This window comes from Pantherophis guttatus, chromosome 2 (assembly GCF_059756535.1).
Source record: "Pantherophis guttatus breed Tessera chromosome 2, ASM5975653v1, whole genome shotgun sequence".
NCBI classification, from domain to species: Eukaryota; Metazoa; Chordata; class Lepidosauria; order Squamata; family Colubridae; genus Pantherophis; species Pantherophis guttatus.
In genome coordinates, this window is record NC_142064.1 from 59,813,734 (window position 1) to 59,838,005 (window position 24,272).

A 24,272-nucleotide genomic window follows, 5' to 3' on the forward strand; every position below is an offset into this window, starting at 1 on the left:
GCAACTTGACAGGTGGTTTGTATTCTCTCAAAAAAGCCTCCCAGGGCTGGGAAACACTTGAGACAATTTGGGTATATGAGAAATTACAGCCAAGGCTTTGGAAAACCTAACAGCCTTATGTTTGTTTCCATGCAGAAAATTCCTTAATCTTGAATATATGAGATTTGATTTTAGAGGTGTAGAAAAACTTTACCACTCTTACCATGAATAACTAATGTTGCTTAACACAAATTCAGCGTGGGTCATATAATAGTTTTTATTTCTTGCTAATATTATTATACAGCAGTAGGTTGGGATGGGATAAAAATACCTTTCAACTCTATAACCTTATCGTTGTCCATCTTATACATCTCATATTCTACATTCCTTAGCACTTTTTTGCACAAGGACCACATGATAAAATTGATATATTACAGAAGAGAACACAAGAGGAGATAAGTCTTCTCATAATGCCCAAGTTAGATAAAGGATAAAGTCTGAAAATGTCCAGATAACTTAGTTTTTTGAGAAGCAGAAGATTTGCAGATCACACAAGGAACAGCTTGCTCTTCACGAAACTCTACAATTGCAGCTCCCTCATAAAAAGGGAAAGCATGAGATTAAAATGACAACATTACTTACTTGTGGGAAGCTCTTTTCTTCATCATGCTGGCAGAGACACCTGCATGCCCTACAAGAAAGAAGAAAACAAGAACTAAGAGGCAAAGTTGCATGATGGGAAGGTTTAAACTTTATTCTTATTTCACAGAGCATTTGCTGTGGTTATACACAGAGCATATCAATCAAATCTAATCTATCCTAATTTAAATCAGCCCAAGTGAATTAAACTTTTACCCCTGTCCCCAAAGATACCTTGGTATTCATAATTCAAAATTAGTTTTGCCTGAATATAGCAGAAGAGCATACATTTTCTATCCCAACATTATGAATAACCTCCCTTCTTTTATAAACTGTAGAATTATCAGATGAAATTACGTCAAATAAATTTTGGTGCTTAAACATTCATGTTGCCAGATAATGTTAGTCTTTGTTATTTGTCTCTCCCTAAATACAGTCAGTCTCCAATGACAGGAGGCAGAATCTATAACTAGGCTTGCTTAGGTCCCCGCATAGAAAAAAAAATCTTTCACGTTATTGGGATTTTATATTTCAAATTAAGGCAAATATTATGGTTAAATAGCTTTCTTACACAGCTGTTTTGGTTCTCATACTGTTAAAGAGCTAATTATCAAAGGTAAAACAGTATCAATTTCTGCAGATCAAGAATATTTTGGGCTACCTCCATGATCATAATGAAAATATCTGATAAAACCTGAAATTATAGGAAATTATTTTTAAAACATATCCCAAGTGTGTCTTGTATATGGTGATGATTAGTCATGTTCTAGGAACCCTATGCATTGTTAATACCCCATAAATCTTTACAATATCTCTACAAATATAATGTAAATCTGACTTAAAAAAGAACAAGCCAACCATACAGAAGCATTTATCCTGCCAAAACTTTTTCTTAATTTGAAAAGAGCAAGACAATGTCCATTTTGGACAAATACTGTGTGTCTTTGTAACTTGGATGTGGTTGCTAAATGCTGGCATAGTGGCATACCAACCTAGTCATTATACCAAATGAGATTTTTTTTTAATGCAACCCTATCATATCAGTTTTGTCTTTTATTCCAGAATTGTTAGAATTTGTTGCTGTTTTGATCTGTGTTTACAAATGATTTAGATTCTTTAGCCAAGTGCTGCAAATATAAAATAGTTTGACAGGTGGTTCTCCACTTAGGATTGTTCTTTTAATGATGGTTCTGTGATGGAATGTGCATCTGCGGCAGCGGGAGGGGGGGGAGGGGATTTTGCCAACTCAGAACTTTCCCAGATTGAGATCTGGATCAAGATCTGCGTAGTCCTGAGATGGAGGGGTGAGAAAGAAAGAGGTTAAGAGTAGCCTCATCCTAGAACAGGGCTGTCAAACTGCAGCCCGTGGGCCGGATGCGTCACACACAGGCCATGCCAACTCCAGTTCCACGAAGGAAAATACATTGTGAAATGTCATGTGACGCAGCGAGTTTGACACCTGTGTTCTAGAATCTCTCAGGATATATCTAGTAGCTTAGAAAATTATAGCTTTACTCTGGCAAGATTCTGTCTATTAAGTATAAGCAAATAAAGGATAGGACTCAATTGGGTCTCTGTCTTTTGGGCTTGAGCCTAATGGGTTCAAAGTTATAACAGCCTTGGAAAAAGTAATTTATACTCTACCCTTGAAGTTATGACCATCCTACTATCCGTGAAGTCACATGATCACAATTTGGGTGCTTGGCAACCAGCTTGCATTTATGAAAGTTGCAGAGTCTCATGATCATGATTTGCGACTTTCTCAGATGACAAGCAAAGTCAGTCGGAGAAGCCAGATTTGCTTAACAGGCATGTGATCTGCTTAATGACCACAGTAAAAATGGGCTTAAAACTGGTATTGTGCTGACTTACTTAACAACTACATTGCTTAGTGATTCAGTCCCAATAGTGGTCATAAATTGAGGACTACTGATACAGCTCATAGGCATTTGTTGAGTACACTACTAATAACCTAGTATTTAAGTTGTTTTGCACAAAATTTTCAAGCATAGTAATTCAAAATTGGCAAAAAAGCATATTAAATGAAATTAATGTGATATCAAGAAATGTATTAACATATTCTGACAAGCTATTAAACACGAACAATTAAGTCTGCTTGGGCTAGGCCAAGTACCTGCTTGAATAGTAATCCTTTCCCTTTCCTTAAACTGGGAGCTAACAGATTTGCATTCAGAAAATACACTCTTGAACCTTCTAAAGAAACCCTTAATGTTATCAAGGGCATCAGCTGCAGTGCAATTTAAGATATGCATCACATTTTTTAATATTAGAATTTTCATTTTTATCCCCAAAGGCTGGCTAAACCCGCACATAGTATCAGTTAGGACAAAAAAGCTGAAATGCATATATTAGGTACTGGTCTATAATCAAATGAAATCATGAAGAGTAACAATTCACTGCCTAACTTTTTTAAAGCAAGATATCAGAGCCACAGCTTTGATATTCTAATGTAGTTACTACTAATAGAACCATTTTTATTAAAATTGTGCCAGACATGTTGTTGAATACCTAACATTGCAGTTAAGATATAGTCTATGGCCCAAAATACAGCTTTGGAAAGTAACATATGGCTACTTGGACGTTTAAGATGGGCCATGTAACTGAAAATACATTATAAATATTCTGTAGAACAGAAAAAAGACTTAGAAGAAGCCTAGAAGATTTAGTAGCAACAATACAACAAGGGAGATCCTATTATAAAAGGAGCTTGTCATATAATTCGACTGAAGACATTAGTAGATTCTCTCATTATTCAATTTAAAGAATAAACCTTGCCTTTACATTTTTTTGCCTTTACATTTTTTTGGGGGGTGGGCAAAAGCCAGATATTTTCATATTAGCAACAGCAGCAGAAAGAATTGCTATCACAGTTATCTAGTGTCATCATTGGTTTAAGTGTTCACTGAAATTATCAGATAAAAGATTATCAACTGGCAGATTGTCACTACAATGATGATTTAATGCACAACACAACACAATAATACATTACTTTACATAAATACAAGGAAAGCAACTTATGGTGATACATCCAGCATTTATGAAATGGGTATGGAAGGGGGTTTGTCACTGTTTTGACAAAGTCATAGCATTTGGATCTTCTAAACAGAGAAAACAAAAATGCAATGTGTGTTCTGATTATTATTTATCACAAATGTGCATTATATCTTCATTCACAAAACCATAAATGGATCTAAGCAATAACATCTAAGTATGTTGATACACAATAGAAAACAGTATAGAAAGTTTCTATACAGATTAAGTATCTAACACAATATTTTGATATTTATTTTATTACCTGTTAATTGCTAATCTAACAAAACATAATTATATTTCCTTTTCCACTATTGGGTTTCAATGACTATCAGTTCCTATTCCATGCTAGTTTGTATTCAAGCCAGATATATTTATATTGTGCTCTGATAATTAAAAACAACAACCAAATAATAGCAGATTTTTCATTCATGAAAAAAATAGACAAACCTACTGCATTTTTTCTTTTGTCAGAAATTCTCTTGTGGTTCTAGAGCAGGAAAATCAGTGAACTAAGTTCTCTTAAGCAGTGATCTTTTGTTAGAATACTGAATTTACTGGCCGGAACAATAAAGTGTACAACAGGCCTACATACAGTTGTAGACGATTAGTTAGAGTGCTGACTCATGCATGATGCAATCTATGCTATGATTGGTTGCTCTAAGTATAAAGGGGGAATTTCCCTTTTTTCCCTCCTTTTTCTTCTGCCTGTTCTATATACTGTTCAGATTTACCTCATGATATTCCTGTATTCCTGACTATCTTGTGTTCTTCCTTTACTGGATGATGACAAGAACTGCTGCAAATTTGAATGTTAAATATATTTATATTTATGCAAAAGGCTACAATTTTGTGTCAGCGTCTCCAACTTTACCTGGACAGTTGCTGCGCAATTCCGTCATCTTATATAAAAAATTTTTTTTAGCCAGATTGATTAGGTAGTATAGAAACAGCTAAATTCTGTGCATTTATTTGATGGATCTGGGCAACTAGGCACAAATCTAATACTAAGATTTAAACTCTATATTATCATTTTGAGAAAATTTTTAAAAATTATTTTAATTAAATTATAATTTGGTATTTTATATTCTTGTTTTATATTGATATATACTGCAAATATGAGCAAAGTAAATATTCATGATAAATCGAAATCATGTCCCTCGTTTTAAAATGTCAATGCCTTTATCTCCTATGATATAATTGCTTACTAATGGTGATTTTTTTTTTCTTCTGGCTTACAACAGTTATAATCAATTTAGGTTACAAAAATAATTTGGCTATCCTGATAACTTAATGCTTGAGTAATCTTGACCAATAAGGAATATTTATATCCCATGCACGTATGCTTTGAATGGCTTATAACATTAAAAACATACAAATTAAAAATGGAAAAAGATCTAAAAAGTATTATAAACATTTCTAATAAGAATTAGCTAGTAAACATAGGCAAGGCAAACAAATAATAACTTCAAACAAAATTTATACTGCCTATGGGGTGAAATGGCTTTAAGATGATAACAAACACTTTGAATTGAACCCAGAAATAAACTACCGTATTTTCCGGCATAGAAGATGACTGGGAGTATAAGACGACCCCCTACTTTTCCTGTTAAAATATAGGGTTTGGGCTATACTCGCCGTATAAGACTACCCCTCTTCCAACGCACACCAAATAAAAATTAAAAAACATCAGATATGATTTCAATATGGTAATTTTAATTCAAATGCTTATGACATGCAGGTAGTTAGCAGGAAAACTGTCACTTATAAACATAAGGCTGTTTGTCATCAAACATGTAAAAATAAAACAGTGCAATTGGATTAAACTTTTCCTAATTCACTCTAAAGCTGAAAGGAAGGATAAGACAATAAACCCATGGGAGCTGCCATGCTGTTTGTTTTCTAAGCTGTCAACCAAACTGGAACTGATGATGATAGGGGGAAGATAACAAACAATAGAGAGAGAGCAAGTGCCGGGCAAGTCCCTGGCGAGTCAGCAACACCCACCATAACTGCAAGCTATTTTTACAGGTTTTGCTGGCATGAGAGTTTCCCTTTAAAAGCCTTCAAAATCCTCCTGTTTGTCATCTGATATCATAAGTACATCAATGACATCTTGTGATACGTTTGTAAGGCAGTCACCGTATGGATCTAATTCCGTATCAGATGGTGTGGTCTCAGCTTTGGCTTCCTCTTCATTTTGCCACAAGTAGTCTTCCTCCATATTATCTAATGAATTTGATATGCCACACTTCTTGAAAGACTTGATTACTGTTTCTGCATCAATATCATTCCAGGCTTTTATGACGAACTTGCACAAAACATCCAACTGTGGAGCATGCATGTTTCCTCCTTTTGTGAATGACTTTTCGCCGCTAACCATCCACTCATTCCACTGTTCTCGAATGCGATCTTTAAATGGCTTGTTTAGGCACACATCCAGTGGCTGTACCAACGATGTCAATCCTGCAGGAATAACTGCCACATCTGTGTTTATTCTTGCAAGCCTTTGCTTGGTGCTGGAAGTTAAATGAGCCCTGAACATATCCCACACCAGTAGACTACGTTTTTGAATAAGTCCACCTGGTCGCCGCTCCATACATTATCTTTACCCCTTCTTCATCCATCCAGCCTTTTTCATTCACATGTACAAAACAACCAACAGGGAACTTGAGTTTCGGCATTGTTTTTCTTTTAAAAATAATCATTGGTCTCAATTTGGAGCCATCAGCTGTGCATGCTAGTACCAGTATAAAACTGGACTTCTCATGTCCTGTTGTTTTAATTAAAATTGTTTTTTCACCTTTTGGATGGACAGTTTTATTTCCAACCATATCAAAATTCATTGGAGTTTCATCCATATTTCCGATACTACTTAACGCATAGCCATGTTTATTGCGCTGTGGTAGTACGTATCGATGGAAACTACTTTGGCATCAAGATCTGCAGGTAATTTTTGTGCAATTTTCTTCTTTTGCCTCAGGACCATATTATGCCTTTCCAAGACCTTAGTACACCAGGATACAGTGGCCTTAAATCTGTTGCTGTGATCTGGGTTAGATTTGACCCAGTGAAGTGCAAACAAACGAATTTTATTTTGTGTCACTACATAACAGTTTTGGCGATGCTCATTCACCATGTCTCCTACATGTTTTTTGAGTTCTGGCCAATGTGCGGTGCCTCTTTTTAATGCACACTTACCCCTTGGCATACTCTTTAATGCTTTTTCATTTGCTTTCCAGTCCCGAACCATCTTTTCTGTTACTCCATATTGTCTTGCAGCAGCACAGTTATTATGTTTCATGGCAAAGTTTACAACTTTAAGTTTGAAACTGGCTTCATATTTCTTTCTTCTTGCTGGTGGAGCCATGATGGGGCCTTGACTGTTAGCCATTTGTATACTGTATTGTATATACTGGTGCTGTACTGTATCAACCGGTACAGATACTGGTGCTGTACTGTACTGTATGTACAGATGCTGGTGCTGTACTGTATTTACATGTATCTGCTCATCAGATAGACTCTGTTTTTTCACCACAGATAAGATGCACACCAAACTTCATTAGCGATCCGCCGTTCCAACATTAGAATTGGCTGAAGTGCAGATGCTCCTGCTTCCCCCTGCCTTCCCACAGAATCGCCAATCCAACCCAGTATACAATAAACAGCCAATCATGGCAAGCGATGTATTTTCTGTGCACACGGCATACAAAGCCTGCTTGGATTGGGTGGGTCAGCTCTCCCTGCCTGCCCAGCCCTCCCTGTCTCCAAGACGATCCGAGCGGTAGTACACAATGTGATACTATCGGCATGAGAAAACCACTGAGAGCAGGGAGAGGGAGCTGCTCCAGGAGCGGCTGGCCGGGATGCAGCGCACGGTGACTCAGCTAGAGGGCGCCTGTCCCTGAAGCTGGAGAAGGACAGTCTCTCTAGTCCGGCTCGGAAGTAAGTTTCAGCACGCCGTATACCGGCTTATTTATTCGAATTTCTATACCACCCTTCTCCTTTCGGACTCAGGGCGGTGAACAGCCAGATAAAAAACATCTATACAAACATCACAGTTAAAAAATAAAGTTAAAATAATTTATAAATTTGGCCCATAATTTAAAACTTGTCAATTAAAATAAATATTAAAATTTTAAAACTAACCCTAAAATCAGGACAGACCGGCTAACTGAAAAAAATAAGTTTTTAGGGCCCGACGAAAAATCCGGAGGTCGGAGATCACTCGTATCTCTGGGGGTAGATTGTTCCATAGGGTAGGTGCCACCACAGAGAAGGCTCTCCTCCTGGGGGTCGTCAGCCAGCATTGTCTGGCCGACGGCAACCTGAGGAGGCCCTCTCTGTGGGAGCGAACCGGCCGGTGGGAGGCTATTGGTGGCAGAAGGCGGTCCCGTAAGTACCCTGGCCCTAAGCCATGGAGCGCTTTAAAGGTGATCACCAACACCTTGAAGCGCACCTGGAAGTCCACCGGAAGCCAATGCAGCTCGCGCAGGAGAGGAGTCACAACAACAATAAGACAATAAGACGACCCCCAACTTTTGAGAAGATTTTCATGTGTTAAAAAGTTGTCTTATATGTCAGAAAATACAGTAATTACTGCCGCTCTTCTGCAGTGTAGCTGAAGAATCAATTATGTAGTGATGTCAAATATCCAGCACTGTCTCTGGTCCTACATTTTAAACCTATAATAATCAAAACTTAATATTAAAATGTAGCCATACATGCAATATTCACTACAACACACACGCACATACACACACCATCCATTAGTTAATTGTTTCAGAGATATTTCATTACCAAATTCCTCAATGCCTTCAACAATGGCAGAGCTTCACACGTTCTGAAAATGTTCTTAAAAGTTCAAGGAGATATACAGTAATGTATCTGCCTTGAAAGTAGTCTATATGTATATATTCCTATATATATATATGGCTATCTGAGTCCCCCAAAAAGCAACACAGTTTGCTGTCTGTCAGCAAGAAACAAAAAGCCCAGAAACTTGTGAATGAGATTTCACAGAACCAGGGCTGCATAACATCATAGCTTACGTAGGTAAAACCTGGCTAGAAAGAATATGCATATCTATCTATCTATCTATCTATCTATCTATCTATCTATCTATCTATCTATCTATCTTTGGTTATTCGGGTTTTCTCCCGCGTAAAATTGGAGATGTCTTGGCAACGTTTCGAAGAAGTCTCATTTGTCATCTTCAGGCTGGTGTTCTCGGCTTCGTGCTTCTAGGAGCAATGTGTGTGATCACAGCCGTTTCTTCCTTTTAACTGCCAGTGGGGGTGTGAACTGATTGGATGGGAGCTTGGCTGTGCTCTGATTGGCTGGGTGTGTGTTCTGTTTAGGTGGGGGCTTGGTTGTGCTTGGGTTAGTCTGAGTAGCAGGGAGATTTGAGCTGGTGAGCTGTGTTGCTGTTGTTTGGCTTCGTGTTCGTGGCCGTGCCATCTCTTCATGTTGGGTGTCAGTCTGCTTCATGTATGGATTGGAGGGGTTTAAAGTGGCTAATGATGCAGCTGTGGTCTGGCTTCTGGTCCGTGGTCATGCCTGATCATCAGTGTGGGTTTGAGTCTGCTTTCTGCGTGGATGTGTGGTGGTTACATCCTGTGTGGCTCTCGTGAGCGTGGGTTTGGTGTCATTCTCTGTGTTAGGGACTCGTTTGTCAATAAGGGCGGGTTTCTAAATGGCTGGCAGGTGGGAGGTATCATCTCGTTTATTCATGCTGTGTGGACGTTTTTCTATCTCGATGGCTTCTCAACCAACGCGAACAACCAACTTCCCTTCCTGGATGTCTTAGTCTACAAAAAATCCAATGGCTCCCTAGGACACATCATCTACCAGAAGAAAACACACACAAACCGCTATCTGCATGCACTCTCACACCACCACCCAGCACAGATCAACTCTGTAGTCAAGACACTCATCTCCAGAACAAAACGCTTAGCTGACGAACAACACCTAAAAACCGAACTACACACTCTCACTAACATACTAACATCCAATGGATTCCAAAGAAATAAGATCACCAACCTAATCCAAAAAGAAACCCCCACTAAAATCCAAGACAGAGAACAAGAAAATGGCAAAGCCCTCCTCCCATACATAAAAGGCACTACAGACAGAATCAGCAAGATCCTCCACAAACACAACATCAAGACAGCATCTGCACAAACCGAAAAATATCCACCATCCTAAGAAACCCCAAAGACAAAATTGAGTTAGAAAATCAAGGAATATATGAAATTCCTTGCACCGCCTGCGCCACCACATACATCGGACAAACCAACAGAAGAATAAGTGCACGCATTGAAGAACACAAGAACTCAGTTAGAAAAGAGGAACCAACTTCTTCCCTGGTCCAACACCTCAAAGCCACAGGACATGATATTGACTTTAAAAAGACCAGAACTATCGCCAAAACTGAACACTTCAACAACAGAATAATCAGAGAAGCCATCGAGATAGAAAAACGTCCACACAGCATGAATAAACGAGATGATACCTCCCGCCTGCCAGCCATTTGGAAAACTGCCCTTATTGACAAACGAGTCCCTAACACAGAGAATGACACCAGACCCATACTCACGAAAGCCACACAGGATGTAACCACCACACATCCACGCAGAAAGCAGACTCAAACCTACACTGATGATCAGGCACGACCACGGACCAGAAGCCAGACCACAGCTGCATCATTAGCCACTTTAAGCCCCTCCAATCCATACATGAAGCAGACTGATACTCAACATGAAGAGATGGTACGGCCACGAACACGAAGCCAAACAACAGCAACATAGCTCACCAGCTCAAATCTCCCTGCTACTCAGACTAACCCGAGCACAACCAAGCCCCCACCTAAACAGAATACATACCCAGCCAATCAGAGTACAGCCAACCCCCCCATCCAATCAGAGCACACCTCCACCCAATCAGAACACAGCCAAGCTCCCACCCAATCAGTTCACACCCCCACTGGCAGTTAAAAGGAAGGAACAGCTGCGATCACACATTGCTCCTAGAAGCACGAAGCCGAGAACACCAGCCTGAAGATGACGAATGAGACTTCGTCGAAACGTTGCCAAGACACCTCCAATTTTACGCGGGAGAAAATCCGAATAACCAAAGACCTACATACAAACACCCGCGAAAACCTCAGAAAACATTATATATATATATATATATATATATATATATATATATATATATATATATATATATATATATATATATATATATATATATAATGAGATGATTATGAGATGACCACAGAAAAGGTTTATGGCATTTTGTATTATCTCATAAAATGCTTTATGATAATTATGTCATAAAATGTTTTATAAAATTGCCAAATTTCAATTAAATGGAAGATATGAGGTTTGGGATTTTGGACTAGATTTTAAAGGCAAGTAATTCATCTTCTGTTTTAATCTACACGTGGGTTAGGATCCTGTGAAGTTATTTTTATTAGGGTCTTCATTAATTTTCCAGTTCATCTTTTTAACTCACCCTTCCTTTGATATTATTCTGGTTGGAGGTCTCAAGGACATATCTTAAATCAGAATGTGAAAGTGATAAACTAGTCTCCACTTTCAAAGTGGACATGTTTTCTTAGAGTGATGGAAACCATCATGTAGGATGGTGAAATTATTTTCACTACCAACTAAAACTTTTCCATACTTGCTACATTCACTATTGTCACTATTACACAACATTTATCCTGCAAATCAGTTTTTTTCCTTATAAACTTAAAAACACATGTTCATACATATATTCCACTATTTTTTTCCTACAATAGAGTAGCAACTGCAACATTACATTATAGTCCAGGTTTTCTTTTGGTGATCACTTTCTTCAAAAAAATGAATCAATTTAATATTTGTTAGGGAGTCCCCTCCATTCAGTTTTTCAACACACAATCCAATGGGGCTTCGTTCCTTTTTTTACTCCAACAAAAACCATGCCACTGTCTATGGTCCTGGCCTTTCCTTTGGTCCAAAATGGACCCAAAGGCTTTCCTTCACCCCCTTCCTTTTGAAAGTCAGTGGGTTGCTTCCCTTATCCAGAATTTGAGTCTTTCTGAATCTCAGGTAGATTTATATGGGGAAACTGAAAACAGCACTTAACCTTTTCATGATCTGGACTGTCGATTTGTCCCAGAGAGTTAGTCTCCCTTCTTCTCCAGTTACTTATTCTTTGGGCCCTCACTGTTGACTTCGGAGCAATCTGAGCTCCTCGTGTGGCCCCTTGGGAAAATTAATTGCCCAACCCCGATCTATTTCAATTGTTATCTGTGGTTAACATTATCAGTTTTGGCTGGCAAGTTTTTATCTGATCTAAATTGTTAAAGTTTAGTACATAGCATGCTTCTTTTTTGTCATACTCAGGTTGCTAAATCTTAACAGATGTAGGTAATTCCATATGGAGTAACCTGTAATATGACTGGCTAAAGTTCGTTCATTAGCTGGAATTAAGGTACTAGCCTTCAGACACACTCTTTAAGTTCATCTATTTAAGGTACCTTGGTTCAAAAATAGTTACCATATGAGCACCTTGTTTTGCCAAAGTTTACAGACATAAGAATTTTAGTAACACACACACAGAGACACACACAGGCAACCCTTACCTATATATGTCAAAAATCGAGCACCATTCCTGGTCCTACATTTTAAACTTATTGTAGGACAACACTTTGCAATAACCAAGTATTTATGCAGTATATTATACTGTACAATGCAAAGTCTACCTGAAATGATTTAAGGAATGATATAAATAGCAAAAGACATTCTGTCAAATTATGTCAATATGAGGACAGCAGAAAAACTTCAACTAAATCTTCCATACCTATATGCAAACATTCTTAACTGTGCATGAGGAATTAGTTGCAATTTACAGCTGGCCTATGTCCTTCAGCATGGTTAATTCAAGCTGCATATAGAGACTATAAGCAAAGCCTGCCTAAATATTTCTGCACATCGTTTTTGATTAAAAAGAACCAAAGCCTTATCAGGACAAAGCAAATTTAGGCGGACACCTGCACATGCAAGATAATATACAAAGAAGAAATGAGTAAGGACAATCAGTTTTAAACTGATTAGAATTTTCGAAGAGGCTTCCTGAGAAACTGATCTAGATCTCCTGTTTAGTAGCCAACAGTTCTAAAGGAACAGCAGGAACATCACCTACCCTCTTACGTCCCTCTTGCCATGTTGAGCATTCCAGAATGAATGTGCCAGTCTACATTTGCAGTGGATGTCTAGTGTGACAAACGCAAGAAACTAGCAGAATTCTCAGGTACAGGCATCTGGCCTCCAACACCTAGAAGCACCACAATGCAAGATATGGATCTGCAGCCATCAATGTTTGCTATCCACTGTTGGGATGTAGGATAGTATTGCTACCTACCTGCATCAGCTCTGGATCGCTGACCTGGTGCCTTTCCAAATGGGGTCTTCATTCATCAGTATTTAAGTGAGCAGCAAAGCTGCTAAACTAGGGTGAAAATCCAGTTCTGTGCAGAGCTGCAAGGTTTCTCTGTCTTGGAATAATAATACCAAACTCCAAAATGGGATTATTTTCCCTTGATGATCTTCAATTACAATATTCTGCAAATGAAAAAAATTATTAGTAAAAAGTCTATAGAATAATGGTAAGAGATTCTGTGCATCTAATTGGGCCGAGATATCCACACCAAATCACAATGATAAAACAATCTGCATGTGTCTTCACACTGCAAATTCCATCCTTATGCATATGCATTATGATGCCTGACAAAGATATAAGTTGCAATGTTTGTGTTGTGACATCATGACACGTTTCATTACTTGGTTTCCTTGTTCCTTCCCTCAGACTCCACTGATGAAGGACCTCTAGACACAACAACCTCTTTCCAATATGTTGTTAAATCACTAAGGATTGTAGTACAATAAGGCTGTCATCATTCTTATTTTTCTTTGGATCAAACAAAGTTATCAGTTCCCACTAATCTGATTTAAAAAAAACAACTTCTTATTTTTCTTGAAGTTTAGACCAGCAAAAATGTAATTTCTTTATTCCCATTGTCTTACTGAGTACCTCCTCCACATCTAATATTTTCAAAACCAGGTAATTCTTAAAATACAGTCAAATTTTCTTTAATTTGTATGGAAAGAGAACAAAAGGGTTTGTTACTCATCCATGAATGGGGGTTTCTTGGAGTGACAATCTATGAATTCAAACACACAAGTCGTGTGCCTGTGCACACAGTTCATTAAATATATTTTATAGCTTATAGCCATAGTTCTCAACCTTTTCTTCATTACAAACCCCCTTTTATGGCCAAAGATCATGGTCACAGGCCACAAGCTTAATTAAAGATTTAAATCATAACAGTTCCTCAAGATTTTGTGAACCCCGAGACGATATGGTGGCCCCTCAGGTGTCCGCAGACCACAGGTCGAGAATCACTGACTTACTAGTATTCCTGGAAGGAATCTTGCCCTCTGCTCCATTTGTACCATGAATTTGTAGCATGATTTGATTATGCTAACTCCCCTCAGTTTTTATGAACAACATAGTGAAACTGAACACCAAAACATGTAGAATGGTTGTGTGAATTCACAGAAAACCAATGAAAAATTCCAGTTACATCTGATGAACTAAAGTGAGGCTTACAAAAACCTTTTCATAAACTTTTATTAGTCAAAAAAGGTACCATACTCCTGATTTTTTTTGTCACTGTAGACCAACAAGGCTTTCCTCCTACAATTAATACAAAAGGATCACTGTTATTTTGCCAATTCACACACTAAAGCTTCATGATTATCTTTCTCCTTTTAGACAAACATTGGGAAGAGAGACACAATTTTTAAAGGGGGTCTTTCATCTTAGTTTCAAATGAAAGTCAATCACTATTTGAACATCAAGAAAATAGTTTCTCTTTCAGTTTTGAAGAATTGGGAAACCACGGTAGGCAATTTAATAGCCCAATCCAAGTAGAATGCAAAAGCAGGAAGGAAAAGTTTGGACAAACGACAGTCTTACCCCATGAAAATAAAAGAAGGATCACATCTATGCAAGGCACATAATACTCTCAGTTGGTGAGTTGATGTCACAATGCCATCTTTTATGATGGTAATTGACTTGGGGATCAATCTGAAGGGCTTCGACCACATACACATAAGGCTTGAAAGATATGATAACATAAAAAATAAGAAGGATCTTCCAGACAGAATGATGGAAATAGGCAAGTTAGAACTTGTAAAGCACTTTATTACTTTTTGGAAAAAAAATAGTACTGTCTGCTGGAAGGTGTAAAGAAGAAATAGTATGAGGTATATTCTTATATGAGAGGAGCCATGTTATTTTATGAATGAAGTACAGACTCAAATTTGGTGAATCTGACTTCGTAAAGAGTCAGTGCTCCTTATGTATGAAGTCTTCAAAGGATTTACATTTAGCTACATATCGTCATTGAGAAAACCTATTAATGTGACTGTTAAAAGTAGTAACTGACTTGATAGCACAGAATCAATCAATATGTAACAATATCCTTGAGAACAGATGAGAACGAGGAATTTCTTTAGATTAATTTCTGAGGTGATAAGCAACTCAATCCACCTTGCAAAATGGGAAGTTAAGATCCAGATAATCCATTTGCTCTTAATGGGTAGGAAATGATTTGGAAAATAAGTAAAATGCAATAGAGAAGCAAATCATGGCACCCAAAGCTACCACAATGTAACAATGGTGCAGTTGATAGAATTCCTCTGGATTTTTGCAAGGAAACTGCTCAAAAGGAGCATCTGTGGAAAAAAGCATAACTGAAATCTATTCTCACAGAACAAGAAAACGTAGCCTTAAAGCAAGGCATCTATTCTATACCTCAAGTAACCAGGACCTACACCATGTATAGCTTTATGAATAGCAACCTTGGATTGCTGCTGGAAACAAAATGGCAACCACTGCAGCTTGCAAAACAGAGGTGTTAACTTGGGCATTCTAAGACATACCTATCACTGCCTGCACTGTTGCATTCTAATCTAGACCATTTGAAGTTTTCAGTGGTCTTCAAGGGCAGCCTCACATAGTGTGTATTACAGTAGTCAAGCTGTGAAATGACACAGAACTTGTAGAAAGATAATGGTATGGGTCCTGTCTATGATGGGGTCATCTGGCAAGACCCAGAGAGCTTTTTCTGCTGCAGGCCCACTCTTTGCAATATCACCTCCCAAGTGAAACTGGCCCTGATCTTGTTGGCTTTTCAGAGGAGCCTGATGACATCATGGGGATCCAGTGATGTTGGTGGAGAGCCTGCTAAATAGCTGTATTTCTAGGAAAACGAATGTTGCTCTCTCACAGATTGTGTTTTTTACGGTTTTTAATAGTTTAAAAATGATTTTACTGATTTCTATGGTTATTTTTAGTTATGTTTGTAACTATTTGGGGGGAGATGTTTAACCTTGTAAGCTGCTCTAAGTCAAGGCAATGAGGTGGGCATCAAGGAAGGAAGGAAGGAAGGAAGGAAGGAAGGAAGGAAGGAAGGAAGGAAGGAAGGAAGGAAGGAAGGAAGGGTGTCAGAGGGGATGCCAACCAGCCAAACTTATACAAGCTCCAGGCACTAGGATAGAACCTCAATAGCCTCACTTGGCCAGCCTGGGGTCGAAAGACACAAGTACCATCATTATACTGATGATGCAGAATTCCATACAGGTGGATGATCTCCGACCTACAATGGTTTGATATAAATACTGAAACGGAGGGGAGAGAGAATCCCTGTGGTAACCCACAAGGGAGGGCGAGGGTCATGGAATGTGGAAGACAGCCATTAGATAGCATACGATTATATATAATGTTTGAGGATATTTAACATTTTACAGTCATAGCCAGTACATAAAGACAGTATGCTCAACTCAAACTATACTTTTAAAACATAGCATTTGGGCACCCTCTTGTGGCAGCTTTCTACAGCTATATCAGCTAATCTTTCCCAAACGGGGAATCTCCTAGACACTGATCCTCCTAGTTGGTCTCTGTGGCCTTAGGGTTTTATGGTTGTCAGGACATGTGGCTTCTGGCCTCTGGGTGTAATTTTTAGTTTTTCTGCAGTACTATTAAACATGGCCACATTTTATACATTTTAGACTTATTTAATGTTTTGTGATATTTTAAATGCTATAACTTAATGTTATATGCCGCCTGAAGTGCATAGCCTAGCATGCTGTATGCAAATATGTAAAATAAATATAAATAATTCACTTTCTTACATGATTCAAGATTTACACAAACGCTATTAAACAGCCTGTCTTTGGAGTCAGTACAGTAACTAGTTTTTTTTTTCCTTAGAGAATAGCAGTGTAGGTGTACAGTGTAAGATTTAAACTCCAAATATAGCCTCCTGGATTTTCCATGTACTGAACTACAGGTAGTCCTTGAGTTACAAATGTAATGGAGCCTGCCCATTCTGTTTCTACCTTGAGGATTCGTGGGAATGAATCTCGTACCTTAAACGAGATCACCCGTTTCCCCCCACGCATTTGCTAATTTAATGCATGGGCAAATGCACAGTTTATTAAGTGCACATGAGGTATATCAGGGTGGGGAAGGCCATGGGGGGGGGCCTAATGAAGGAACCCCAACCCTTCCCAACCCACTAAGATACCTCATGCTTCCCCCTCCCTGCCATGCCGGACTCACTTACCTTGGAAAGATGTCTCCTTTCTGCCGCGGTTTCTTTCCCTTTGAGGGAGAGTCTAGTTGATAGAAGCTCCTAGGCGTGAAGTGTTTGCAGTGCCTGTCTCCTACTCCTCCCCCCTCCCTCTTCCGCTACCACCGAGATACTTTTTGCCCAGACGGAGACTTGACAGAGACTGGAAGCTTCATCTGTGTGCAAATGGGGCCTTTGAAAACGGAGGGATTCCGTCCTTTTTCAAAGACCTCATAGGCACCTATAGGGTGTTCAAAATGAAGTGAATCCCTGTTTTCAAAGGCCCCATTTGCACGCAGATAAAGCTTCCACTATCTGTCAGGTCTCTGTCTGGGCAAAAAGTAGTTGGGGGGAGGAGCAGGAGACAGGGACTGCAAATACTTTTGTGCTGAGAATGAAAGTTTCTGGGGTCCATGATCTCGTGAGAGTTCAGGCACCCAGTCTCTGCAAAAGAGGATGGGTGCCTGAACTCGCGCGATATTACGGCACTCAGGAACTTCCATCAATTGTCTTCTCCTTCAGAAGCAAAGAAATTTGTAAGGTGTGTCCGGCATGGCAGGATGGGAGGGGGAAGCAGTTGTGGGGAGCAGGGTGGGTAGGGTGAATGTTGCAGACCTGTGCAGTCATTCGTAAGGACGAACAACTGCCATGGTGCTGCAATATTCGTAATTTTGGGACTTGCTTGTAAACACTAGGGGGCACTTACCTTGTAACTTCGAACCGGCGCTAAATGAACGCTTGTAACCTGGGGATTAGCTGTACTCAGTATATTTGCTCTTCTTGTGGTTTTTTCAAATAGCCTCTACAGAGTACAGTAACTGTTAGCAAAATTTGTGTATTGTCCATTTCAAATGTCCCCTATACAATTTGAATTGAGTTTGAAAAATACTTTATTCCTCCACGGTTATATAACTGATTACAATACAAGTAATACAGCTTTTATTTTTACAATACAGCTTTTACTTTTTATGCATCTAAATTAGTTACCATATAGAGAAACATTTACTTTTCTTATTGAGGCACAATCAGAACCAGATAGAAAACAAGCTGTTCTCCAAATACAAATCTACTATCGGGTCTGTCTGTTAACTTCAGTTGGGCAAAATTACAAGTTACAGGGCAACAATTATTGAACCAAGGTAACATAAATGGCCTAACAAAAAGAATGCTGGAACTCATGACTTCTACTGATGAAATTTGGGAAAGTTGTGGCCACTTCAGTGTTCCCACACTTTCTGACTATACTTCTCAGAAACCATAGGTTGTCTAGCACAAGGGAAGATGGGAGGGGCATATCCCTGTTCTCTTTCCTGCTTCCCTCTGGGACCTGCACCTTGCTGGTAGCAAGGCCTGACAGGCAAGCAGAAGTTGGTTGCTTTGGAACCGAGGCTGAAACTTGAAATCTCTTAATGGTGGTGAGCAGGGAAGAATGAGGGAGTGACTTGGATACCTGCTTGTGAGATAGGGCTGGTAGGGGAGTGTCAGTGATTGGCAAGTGAACCTTCTTCCCCCCTAGAGGGAGGGAACCCTTGCAAATATGTCAAGGAAGCAGGGATGCAGTTTTCCTCATGACCCATCACTTCCTTTGTTTCCCCTTCCCTCAGTAATGTGGCAGACAATTCCACACATCAGCCAAGAAGATGACGGGCAATTTCCAATGCTCCCTGCCAGCTACCCAGAAATAACACCAATGGGAAAGCCATCAGGAAGTTGGGATTTCCTCCTGTTCCCACTTTTTTTACCCACCCATGATCATTTTGTTTTTCTTTTTGTTTATGTATGGAAATATCTCTGAAACGCTAACGCAAAAGATTATGGGTTGTCTAGTATGTAAAGCTTTCTTTTTGTAATAATGGATATAAATTAGTGCATTTCCCAGGACTGGAAGATTTAGAAGCATAATATGGATTTAGAAGATTTGAATTGTGGAAATTGAAAGAATGTTTAATATTGTCAGCTCTCCCAGGTATACCCGACAGGAAATAAGACTATGACCTAAATCTACTATTTTGTAAGACTATATTAACAGAATTTTACAAGTCTAAAAGTACAAACGTCTCTCTGCTATGGTTAACTATCTGATCCATTAGGCCAGGTGCTTCCTAAATTTCTCTGACCATTAAACCCTTAGGCGCTGCTCCCCTTTATCTGCATCTTTCCCTGATCCCCCAAGGTCATCCACATATTCCATTACCAATATCTAGTTTGGGGCTTTATGGACCAGTAATACTACAGAGATAATAACATGGAAACAATAATGTCATATGACTAGAATTTATATTGACTCTAAAATCTAGATAATTTTACTCTTCCTGACCACATAAATAGGTAACCAAGCATTTTCAAATCAAAATCTAGTATGAAGATTGAATTTGCTTCAAAATGAATTTACTTCAAATTGCAATACTAATTTCATATTCCTTTTCATATGAAGAGGACGGCATATAAAAGCAAATTATATGGTGATGACCATCTAATAGCAGCCTGTTCATTTTCTTTTTGAAAGTCGACTTGCCCACATAAACCAACGTCTTTGATCAATAACTCTCTCAAGCATCATCTCAAGTCTTTTAAGTTTGCACAGCAAAATGTATCTGAATTTTTTAAAGACAAGATACAGGGTGTAGATCTTTGTACATATAGTTCAAATCAAACTATAAGTTATTTCTGAAAATACACCATCTCTCTCAGATTAAATATAAATTGCACAAGATATAGATAAATCAACTATCTTGGACAGAAACACCCAGTCTCTATGCTGCATTTGATTAATGTTTTCTCTTCATAGTCCCCTTTTCTGCTAAATAGTATCCAAATTAGCTAGTAATAATAAACAATATACAGTATAATACAATTAAGAATAAAGCAAAATCAAATAAAATCAATCCAGGAAACCCAAATGAGCTAAAATTAATGACAACACATTTACAATTTAAATTATGGAAAGAGACTTTCAAAATATGGCGAAGAACAAACCAGTAACTGATGAAATTGCTCTAGTAGTTTGCTTCCCATGATCATGCAGCATTCTGAACCAGGAGAATAATCATATTAAGTCCACTAAAACAGTCTGAACAACTTAAAATATGCATCCAAGAATAGGTTTAAATTTACCATCATTCTTATGTACAGAAAAGCTTCTGACCATTATAATAAACATCTGGAAAATTACAAGGTGGCTAAAATGGCTCTTTACATGTTTTTAATTTAATCATATTTTTAAAATTTAGATTAGATTTAAACATTTCTTAAAATTATTGATGCAAATATAAAATGAAAATCAGTTTGATATAGTGGTTAAGGTACTGGGCTAGAAACCAAGGGATTGCGAGTTCCATGTCTCATCGTAAGTATGAAAGCTAACTGGATGACTTTGGGCCAGTCACTCTCTTAGCCCACAAACATCAGGTGAGAAGCCTGTGGGTCAATTCCTGTCACAACCAATGGATCAACTATGTTGATTTTTAAAAATGCACACTTTCAGGAAAATGTTAGGAAGAAAAAAAGTATAAATATGATGTAGCTCAAACAAACAATAACACTTCTAATTCTTGCATGTTCAACTTGGTAATAGAAATTAACTGAAATACTGGATGAGTGACTTTTCAAAAAATACAAATCTCACAGATAAATAAATAAAAAATTTGAAATCATGGAGTAGATATGGGCAAAATGGGAAAGTCTCAATTAATACATTCCTGCAATCCTAACAATTTTAAAACTACCTTTCTGGATTTAAAGCTTTAGTCTGCTATTGTTGTTGTTATTTATTATTATTAGCATATGGCGTCATAATGCAGAGTAGTCGTTTGGCTACCAATTTACTAGTTTTTCTATAGGAAATTGTGTTTCCTATAGTGTGCCACAGAAGAGCGAGCTAGCTTCATCTGCGTCATCCAAGGAGCCCCTCCCTCCCCTTGCCTTGCAAAGGGGTGTTGCAACCAAGCATGTTCAGAGTTGCAACGAAGCACCAACTCGCCTCCTTATCAAAGTGCTACCTATTTATCTATTTGCATACAACATGCTTTCAAACTACTAGGTGAGCAGAAGCTGATCAAATGACGGGAGCTCACTCCATCATGCAATGCTAGGGCTTGAACCACTGGAGCAGAAATTATCTCCAGTGTCATTAAGACACTGAGCCACTATGCCTTCATACTCTAGAGACCAGTGATGGCAAATCTTTTAGGGACCGAGTGCCCAAACTGCAAAAATCCAAAAATCCAAAATCCACTTATTTATCACAAAGCGCCAACATGGCAATTTAACTTGATTGAGGTTTTGTGAGGAATTTCAATCGCTCTTTCACAACTTGACTTCTCCCTGGTGGCACTGGATTTCTTTAACAGCACAACTCAGGAATGATGGGGGTGTAGTGCAGTAGCCTCTGGAGGGCCATCACATCCTTATTCCTTCCTTCCTTCTTTTTTCCTCCTTCCTTCCTTCCCCCCTCCTCTGATTTCACCTTCCTTCCTTTAATCCTGTATATTATGGTTTGTTATTGTTAGTATTTATTAAAGAATGCTGTGTAGTTTAGAAGCTCTCAGCAAAAATAACAGCAACTGTTGTTTGTGGCTGAAGTTGTCCTGGGCTGTTATTTGCACATGCGCGCACACACACACCTGTTTTTATTCCACTTTCCCTGGGTCCTTGGGAAAGGAATGGCATCTTTCCCCCCATCCCCATCTTTAATAAACCCTAACCCCCTTCGCAGCCTTTTAGCTACTATTGTCCCACCTTGCTTCCCCCTTAAAACGAGGCTAGGGAAGAAAACCGGGAGGGGGGAATCTAAGGGAGAGGGAAGAAGAGACCCAGGCAGATCCTTCTCTGAATAGCCTCCCGCTCAATTTCAACTGATTTCCTCTCCGATCCTCCAAAAAACAGACCCCACCCCGCTTTTGGGACTCTGGACCGCTGGGCCTTTATTTTCCCCATTTATTGGGGGAAATTTGATTTTTATTGGGTCTTCCCCCCTGCCCCAGGCCAAAAGGAAAGCCAGCCAGGCTTTTCCTCCTAGAAGCTCCCCTACCCTTCCCCCTGCTCCCTTCCCCCTATCCCCCACTCAATCCCACTTTGGGACAGAGGAGCGCATACTAGAAACGCATGTTGGGGTGACGTGGATCACACCTTCTGATGCTCCAGCGCTCGGCCCACAACTCTCCGTGCTCTTCCAGACCTAGCTTGCTGAGGGGGCGGGAGCAGCCCTGACGCCTCCACTGCCCCCCCCACAGCCCCAGTCATCGCTGCCCAGCTTCCTCAAAGGCACGGCGCATTTCAAAGGCGGCAGCTCGCGTCTAGATGTGCCAAACAGTGGGACAGCTGTGAGAGCTGGGCCAGGCCTCTCCACATCCAACTCACCAATGGGGGTGCTTCTGTTGGGCCAGCCACCACCCCCACTGTGCTTTTGTGCTCAGCGCTCAGCTGGGGGAGGAGAGCACTTCCCTACCCTGCCCCCTTCTTTCTCTTGCCGACGAGGGAGGAGGAAGGTCAGGCTTGGGGGATGGCCCCCACCCTGCAAGATCCGCCCCCCATTCTCTCCCAGCCCTCTTTGCTGGCAGCAACAGCAAATGTACCGCGATGAAGGTGGAATGCTGTTGCCGTGCAAAGGGAAGTGCAGGGCGCTTTGCTTCCACACTGAGGCTCCATCCATTGCTACCGCCACGACAGGACGACAGCTCTTTCATTCCTCTACCATGATAGGATGACAGGGAGCCGCAGCAGAGGGGTGAAAGAGCTGCATGGGTCACACTGTGGTTCTGCGTTGTAATGGGCTTTAGGAGGACGGGACCCCATCTCCCCCATTGTGAAGCGTACGAGTGAAAAAGTTCGCTCAATCAATTCCAAATTCGCGAGATCTTTTTCTTTTGTGAGAAGTTGGAATTGGTTGAGTGAAACACAATGGAGAAACGTGATTGGAGCTGGGCTGGGGCAATGATGTACGTGCCCACTGAGAAGGCTCTGTGTGCCACATCTGGCACGCATGCCATAGGTTCGCCATCACAGCTTTAGACTGTTGATTAGAATGTAATAGTGATAAAAGACCATAAAAACAGCACATTTGGGAATCTCTTAGTAAAGTTTATATTTCTTCCGTAAAAGACAAGACCACAAAACACAAATAACGAGGCAAAACAATGAAAGGTTAGTGCTAAATAAAGAAGCATTGTAAAAGCTTCTGCTTGGAAGTTGCTGAAAAGGAGCATGCGTTATATGCAGGACCTTCAGATTAATTAATGTTGTTATGTCATTGTCAGTTTTTATTAAGGATCCTCTCTGATCAGAATTTTGATTGTGTTTATTTGTTTGTTTCATTTACAGGATTTATATGGCCACTTATCTCATACGACTCTTAAGTGGCTCACAACAATCCATAAAATATACTTTAAAACAAAGATTCCCTTCCCCTAGTTGACAAACCACTTTCACAGTTCAATTCAGTTCCTCAAACAGCTGTAAGAATTCTTATCTTTAAGCAAAAACTGTAGCTGTTATTACAATGTAGCAATTTGCAGCTGTTAAATACTTAGGTATAAATAAAGCTATTAATGTTAATTACATTTATTGCATTATATGCATACAGAATACTACAACAGATATACAAACTGCACTAAATTAATGTACCTACTATACTACAAAGATTTGGTGACTCTGTATCTTGTATGAACTTCAATGTCATCATTAGTCACTACTACTTCAGAATTACTTCATAGCAGTGTTTCAATCACATCTGAAATATAGTTAAAATAGACATAGTTAGCCTTGTAGTTAAAATATAGATTCCAGCATGAAGGAATTTGTTTAAAAATAATTCTGTTTATGGAACAAATATTCCTTTCCATATGTTAAGAACATAAACTTTATTAATATTGCTTTGTTGTACTTCATTAATTTGGCTTAAGATAGAGTCCAC

The 24,272-nt window shown here is 39.2% G+C and overlaps 1 protein-coding gene across 18 annotated transcripts in view; it reads right to left on the reverse strand.

The window, feature by feature from the left end:
* Positions 1-24,272, reverse strand: part of SPIN1 (spindlin 1) — a 57,407-nt gene that overhangs the window by 10,324 nt on the left and 22,811 nt on the right. For 4 of the 18 annotated variants that reach the window (XM_034410049.3, XM_087886045.1, XM_087886041.1 and 1 more), the window contains 2 exons: positions 13,084-13,283; positions 622-670 (listed from right to left, as the gene is read on the reverse strand). In XM_034410049.3, the coding sequence (XP_034265940.1) occupies positions 622-670; positions 13,084-13,135 (101 nt within the window). In that variant the 5' untranslated portion in view covers positions 13,136-13,283. Of the gene's footprint in view, positions 1-621; positions 671-12,864; positions 12,997-13,083; positions 13,284-23,983; positions 24,090-24,272 lie in introns of all 18 variants that reach the window. The other 14 variants (XM_087886050.1, XM_087886053.1, XM_087886052.1 and 11 more) reach the window with 6 other exon arrangements.